At 50.0% G+C, this 6,786-nt stretch overlaps 1 protein-coding gene across 1 annotated transcript; it reads left to right on the forward strand.

Annotated features, from left to right (window-relative positions):
- Positions 1-2,629: 2,629 nt before the first annotated feature.
- On the forward strand, positions 2,630-6,572 carry LOC103222936 (leucine-rich repeat-containing protein 14-like). Its single transcript, XM_037994796.2, is given in 3 exon segments — positions 2,630-3,347; positions 6,030-6,535; positions 6,538-6,572. Coding segments are annotated over 3 exon segments (1,149 nt in total). The 5' UTR covers positions 2,630-2,739.
- The last annotated feature ends 214 nt before the right edge of the window (positions 6,573-6,786 follow it).

Raw genomic sequence — 6,786 nt, forward strand, 5'->3', positions numbered from 1 at the left:
ATACAAAAAAGTAGCTGGGCTTGGTGGCAGGCGCCTGTAGTCCTAGCTACTTGGGAGACTGAGGCAGGAGAATGGCATGAACCCAGAAGGCGGAGCTTGCAGTGAGCCAAGATTGTGCCACTGCACTCCAGCCTAGGTGACAGAGCAAGACTCTGTCTCAAAAAAAAAAAAAAAGCAATGTTTATAAAACACCACTACTAAGTATCAGGTTCAGAAGCTTCCCTTCTGTTTCTTCTTTGATTTTCCCAAATGCATTGACATTAATAATTAATAAACCTAACATTAACCATTCTTGCTCAATCGTACTTGATCACTATTTGTGAGAGATATTTATAGATTTAATGTGTCAGGCCTTTGATTTGATTTGCTAGTATTTAAGCCTTTGCTAGGTAGCTTCCAATGTATGATTGGCCAATAATTGTCCTTTCTTATACTGTCCTTTGTCCTCGCCCAGTTTATTACCAAGGCCATAGTGGCCTCATGCAAATGGATTTCATAGCTTATGAGACTGTAAATGAATGTCTCTTGTCTCTGACTAGCATAGATTCTAGAACTCTGCCGTCCAAAAGTGTAGCATCTAGCTACGTGAAGCTATTTAGATTGTAATTAATTAGAATTTAATTTAGTTTAAAATTCAGTCCTTTAGTCACGCTAGCCACCTTTCAAGTACTCGGTAACCACATGTGGCTTGGGGCTCCCGCATCAGACAGTGCAGGTCTAGAACTTCCCCTCCTTACACAAAGCCCTGCTCTGTGGTGGACTGTGGAAAGTGATGGGATGGGTCTACACTCGCATTTCACGAGAGTCTACACTCCCGCATTTCACGGAAAAAAGGAGGCATTTGGGCAGTTGAAAGAATCCATAACTCACCTGAACCTGATGCTCTGTGAGAGCATAGAAAAAAAAAATCCTCCATTCCATATTACCCTCAACTCTATCAGTGGGATTGTGGTAAGCGTCTATTGTGCAAACTTGCTCTTGAAATGCACTTAAAGTATATGCTGCTTGTCTGGTGTATGTCAGGAACTATGTTTATCACTCAGACTATAGCAGTAATGAAAGCAGACACAGCCCCTTTTTTCATGGAGCTTATAATTTAGCAGAGAGGAGACAGATAATATGCGAGTGTGTGCATTTATGTGTGTGCACGTGCATGTGTGTGTGTGTGTAAGAGAGACAGAAACAGAAAAGGGGTGATAGAAGAAGCGCTGTAAATCAGGTTAGGAAAGATAAAGCTGTAATTAAGGGATGGGAGTGCTATTCTACTTGGGTGGTCGGGGAAGACCTCTCAGGGTGAAATTTTAACAGAAACCTGAATGAAGTAAGGGGGCCAGCCATGAGGATATTTGGGAGAAGACACTTCTAGGCAGAGGAAACAGGAAGCGCAAAGGCCCTGAAACAGGGCGTTGCTGGTGTTTGAGGAGAGAAATGCAGTCCAGTGTAGGTTGCTGGTGCAGAGTGAATAGTGAGGGGAGTGACAGGGGGTGGACCCTGAGATACTCGGATGCTAGACTCTGAGGCGCAGCTGCAGGGTAGATTGTATTCACAGTGAAAATGAAGCCACTAGGGTTTTGAGCAAACGAGTGTCATGATCTGAGTTTGACACAAGGACAGAAGCAGAGAGACAAGTTAGAAGGCCACTGCAGTAATGGGGGCAAGAGATAATGGCTTGGTAAAACTGGAAGTGATGAGAACTGCTCAGAATCTACATACGCTTTGGGAGAATTAATGTGGAGTTTGGGGACAGTGTCCTTAGTTATGTGTTCATGATCTTAATGGTGAAGGCAGAAGAGGAAAGTGTGGGTCAATTGGTCAATTCAAAGCTTCTACAGCCTGGCAAGGAATAGATCTAAACCCCTGAGGTTCTGGATCCCGTGTCCCCAGGGCCTGAGGGCTTCAGGGTCTCAGGCTTACAAGACCTGAATGTTGGGGTTTTGGTCCTGAATGGAGGGAGGAGCCAGCATTTGGTTCTGTGACAGATGCGAAAGGCTTGCATCTCCCACGTTGGCCTGGGAGCGATGCTGAGCCATTAGTCTTCTGAGGATTTCTACCTTCTTCTGCTCCAGATCCATGGAGGTGAACCACCCAGCACCTCTCAGGCTCTTGGAACTTGCAGCCCACAGCCTGCTGAGCAATGAGGCTTCAGTTCTACTGGTGTTGGAACAGCTCACAGTGAACCTTTTCCCGCCACTACTCACTGCTGCATTTGCCAAGGGGCACAGAAAGGCTCTGAAGGCCTTGGTGCAGGCCTGGCCCTTCCCCTTTCTCCGTCTGGGCTCTCTGATAGTGCAGTGGCCCAACCAAGATAGCCTGCAAGCTGTGGTGGATGGGCTGGAGGCCTTTTCTGCCCACAGGGCTTGTCCCAGGTAAGGGGGATGCTGGGAGCAAGACCTCAGCTCAGAGCCAGAGGGAGGGTGAGCTGAGATCCAGGGGAGGGGAGCGTTAAATCGCCTCGGGGGACAAGTGGGGAAACTATGTTTGTGAGTTAAGTGGTTGATGGTACAGCTACAAGGCTTTAAGGAGAGGGCTTTTTACCTTCTAGGGGTGGTGGTATGAGCTGTCTGAGAAATAGGGGCTGGCAAGGAGCCTGGGTGAGGGAGGAAAAGTCCATTAGAGAGGAGAAGTGAGGCAGGCTGGTACTGGGGTCTGGGGAGTGGCCCAGGACCGCTGCCGCTCATCTTACCCGGGCTCCCCAGCATCTCATCACGCCCGTCTCCCCACAGGAAGTCAGAACTGAGGATGCTGGATTTCACCCTGGACTCTGAGCAAGTCCACAGTAAAGGGGCTTCTGAAGCCTTGGCTAAGTTCCCATTTTGGTTACCATCAACAGTCAAGGCAGAGATGCCCCAGGCCGCGGCCAGGCCCAAGCCAACAGAGAATATGAAAAAAGGACCAAAGCAGCCATGGGAAGCAGTGGAAATACACATTGATCTTTTCCTGCGAGGCCCCTTCAAGTTAGATAAGTTCCTCTCCAGCCTCCTGACGAAAGTGGAACAGAGCCACGGGGCCCTGCATCTCTGCTGTAGGAAGTTGCACATTGAGGAGATGCCCTTCCACAGTCTGCTGGGGATCCTGAAGACGCTCAAGCTGGATTTCATCCAGGAGCTGGAGGTGTTTGACTGGTTTGACTGGTTCTGGGCATTGTCAGATCCAAACCTATCTGCAACACAGCTGGGAAGGATCTTCAACCTGCGCAGCCTCAAACTCATCTACTACAACTGGGCCTTCTCCTCACGGGGCGAGCGGCCCTCCAGCTACTTCCTCTCGCAGCTCACCAGGCTGGGCCACCTCCAGAAGCTGCACCTGTCTTACTCCTACCTCTCGGGCAACCTACATTATGTACTCAGGTGAATGGGTGGACAGGGGCATCCAAAGAGTTACCTGAATACTCCTAAGTGAGGTCAGGACAGGGGAACAAGACAGGAAGTGGGGCCCATTCTTAGATGCTTATGGAATTGTGGGCACAGCCTGGGAACCCAGGGTTCAGATGCAGTTGATGGCTGGGATCTGCTTTGGAAACATATTTGATGGGGAAAGATGCATGTTGCTATAAAAATAAAATCCACTTTGGGAGGCTGAAGTGGGAAGCTTGCTTGAGGCCAGAGTTGGAAACCAGCCTGGGCAACAAAGTGAGACCACATTTCTACAAATAAATACACAAAAATTAAGGCCAAGCACGGTGGCTCATGCCTGTAATCCCAGCACTTTGGGAGACAGAGGCAGGTGGATCACTTGAGGTTAAGAGTTTGAGACCAGGCCGGGCGCGGTGGCTCACGCCTGTAATCCCAGCACTTTGGGAGACCGAGGTGGGCGGATCACAAGGTCAGGAGATCGAGACCATGGTGAAACCCCGTCTCTACTAAAAATAGAAAAAATTAGCCGGGCGCAGTGGCGGGCGCCTGTAGTCCCAGCTACTCGGGAGGCTGAGGCAGGAGAATGGTGTGAACCCGGGAGGCGGAGCTTGCAGTGAGCCGAGATTGCGCCACTGCACTCCAGCCTGGGCGACAGAGCGAGACTCCGTCTCAAAAAAAAAAAAAAAAAAAAGAGTTTGAGACCAGCCTGGCCAGCATGGAGAAACCCCATCTCTACTAAAAATACAAAAATCAGCCAGACATGATGGCATGTGCCTGTAATCCCAGCTGCTCGGGAGGCTGAGGCAGGAGAATCTCTTGAACCCAGGAGGTGGAGGTTATAGTGAGCCAAGATCGCGCCACTGTACTCCAGCTTGGGCAACAGAGCAAGACTCCATCTCAAAAACAAAACAAAAACAAAAACAAAAATTAGCTGGGCATGGTAGTGCACCTTTCGTCCCAGCTACTCAGGAGGCCAAGGCAGGAGGATTGCTTGAGCCCAGGAGTTTGAGGCTATAATGAGCCATGATTGCACCACTGCACTCCAGCTTGGGCAACAGAGCGAGACCCTGTCTCAAAAAAAATTACGACAAATTTAATTTAAATATCTAATTGGTTTTTTTTTCTCTTTAGAGACGGGGTCATTTTGTCACCCAGGCTAGAGTGCAGTGGCACAATTACGTCTCACGCAGCCTCAGACTCCTGTGCTCAAGCTACCCTCCCGTCTCAGCCTCCTAAGTGGCTAAGACTACAGATGCGCACCACTACACCTTGCAAATTTTTTAAAAACTTTTTTGTAGAGACAAGGTCTTGCTTTGCTGCCCAGGCTGGTCTTGAGCTCCTGGCCTCAAGCCATCCTCCCACCTCCCAAAGCACTGAGATTACAGGCATAAGCCTCCATGCCTGGCCTTCTAATTGGCTTAGGTTTGTGATTCACAAATTGGGACAGCCTCCCATTCTATAAAATAGAATAAGAGCTCTGATGAGCTGAGCGGAAGAGACTGGCTTTATAAGCAGAAAAGTGATGAAAAAAGCCAAAACAAAAAGCAGATTGGTCAGTTGATAGTTACTTTCCTTATAGGGTTAAAACAGAGGGCACTTCCTTATCATCCTGGGCCCCTTCTGATTGGTTGGTGTGAATCTCCTGTTTTTTGGAAAACTGACCAGTTTCAAAGTTCAGTTTGATTACCTGGCACTTAGCACAAGTGACTGCATTCTGGTTTGCTCTGGTCTTTTGAGGTCTAGTGCAGGAGCTTAGTCCAAAACAATGGGCTTCCATGTATTTCATTTAATTTTTTAATTTTTTTTTTTTGAGACAGAGTCTCCGTCACCCAGGCTGGAGTGCAGTGGCATGATCTCGGCTCACTGTAATCTTCACCTCCCTGGTTCAAGTGATTCTCCTGCCTCAGCCTCCCAAGTAGCTAGGATTACAGGCATGGGCCACCACACCTGGCTAATTTTTGCATTTTTAGTAGAGACGGGGTTTCACCATGTTGGCCAGACTGGTCTTGAACTCCAGACCTCAGGTGATCCACCCACTTCGGCTCCCCAAAGTGCTGGGATTACAGGTGTGAGCCATTGCGCCTGTCCTAATAATATATTTATTTACTCAGCAAACCTTTTCAGGCACTGCTGAATGTTACACTGGTTCCCAAGAAAAGATCCTGAGACAGCACAGGTTAGCCCTCTCCTTCTGAGCTCATACCACCCCAGACAGGTGGGTACAGAGCTCTGAAGGACAATCAGTATCCACTCTGTGCACGTCTCCTAGAAATTTTCAGATAGGGCATTCAGGACCCCCAGCCCTGGCTTAAACGGAAGCCTGAGCAGCAGCTTCCCCAAACCCAAACCTGAGGAATAATGGGCTCAGCCTATGGTTGCTTCTCATCAGATAAGCTCTTTCAAGTGGCTCCTCTCAGCAGTCATATTGGGTATGGATAATGTGAGTTTCCCTTTCACCAAAGAGAAACTTAGAGTTGGAGGGGTTCGTGGAGGACCTGGTAGGTCTGTTGAGAGAGAGCCAGGCCTTGGGACGCCAAAGGACATGCTTCTGACCCTGCTGGTAAATGGCTTCCCTGATGAGGGGGTGGCCATAGGACTGGCCTCCTCATGGACAAGTAGGTGTTCTGGGCGGGGGGCCTGGGCCCTACCCTCACACAGCCACCCTTCTCTCCTCAGCTGTCTGTGGGTTCCACTGCATTCCCTGGAGATCTGCTACTGCAGGCTTCTCGACACTGACATCACCTACTTGTCCCAGAGCCCTCATACCACTTGCCTGAAGAAGCTGGATCTGAGTGGCAACAACCTGTCCTACATGATCCCTAGGCCCTTGGGGACCCTGCTGAGGGAGGTCTCAGGGACGCTGCAGCAGTTAGACCTGAACCACTGCCGGCTGAAGGATGCCCACCTCAGTGCCCTCCTGCCCACCCTGTGCCGCTGCTCCCACCTCAGTTCCCTGAGCCTCTCCGACAACCCCATCTCCAGTGCCTGCCTCCTGAGCCTGCTGGAGCACACAACGGGGCTGACGGAGCTGAAGCAGGTACTCTATCCCATCCCAGTCGACTGCTGCATGTACCTGCATGGCCTCTCCTGGGGTCCCGTGAACAAGGACAAGCTGTGCCAGTTGCAGGCTGAGATACAGAAGCAGCTGCAGGCCATGCAGCGGGCTGACATGCAGTGGAGCCCCCCACTGCCCTTGCTTATGCAGCTGGTGCAGTTTGAATGAAGAGCAGGAGCCAGGCTCAGGGAACAGAAGTCAGAGAGGGCAGCTGGAATCAGAGCTGGGGCCGCATGTTGTTTGCAAGGAACATAAAATAAACTTCCATGGGAACTGTCTGGTGCTTTCTTCTTTCCCCTTGCTCCCCTTTCCCAGTGCAAAGCCTGGCCTATTTCACCTGTTCATTATCCAGCCACACGTTATCCAGGTGGCTCTACC

Source organism: Chlorocebus sabaeus, chromosome 19 (genome assembly GCF_047675955.1).
Source record: "Chlorocebus sabaeus isolate Y175 chromosome 19, mChlSab1.0.hap1, whole genome shotgun sequence".
NCBI classification, from domain to species: domain Eukaryota; kingdom Metazoa; phylum Chordata; class Mammalia; order Primates; family Cercopithecidae; genus Chlorocebus; species Chlorocebus sabaeus.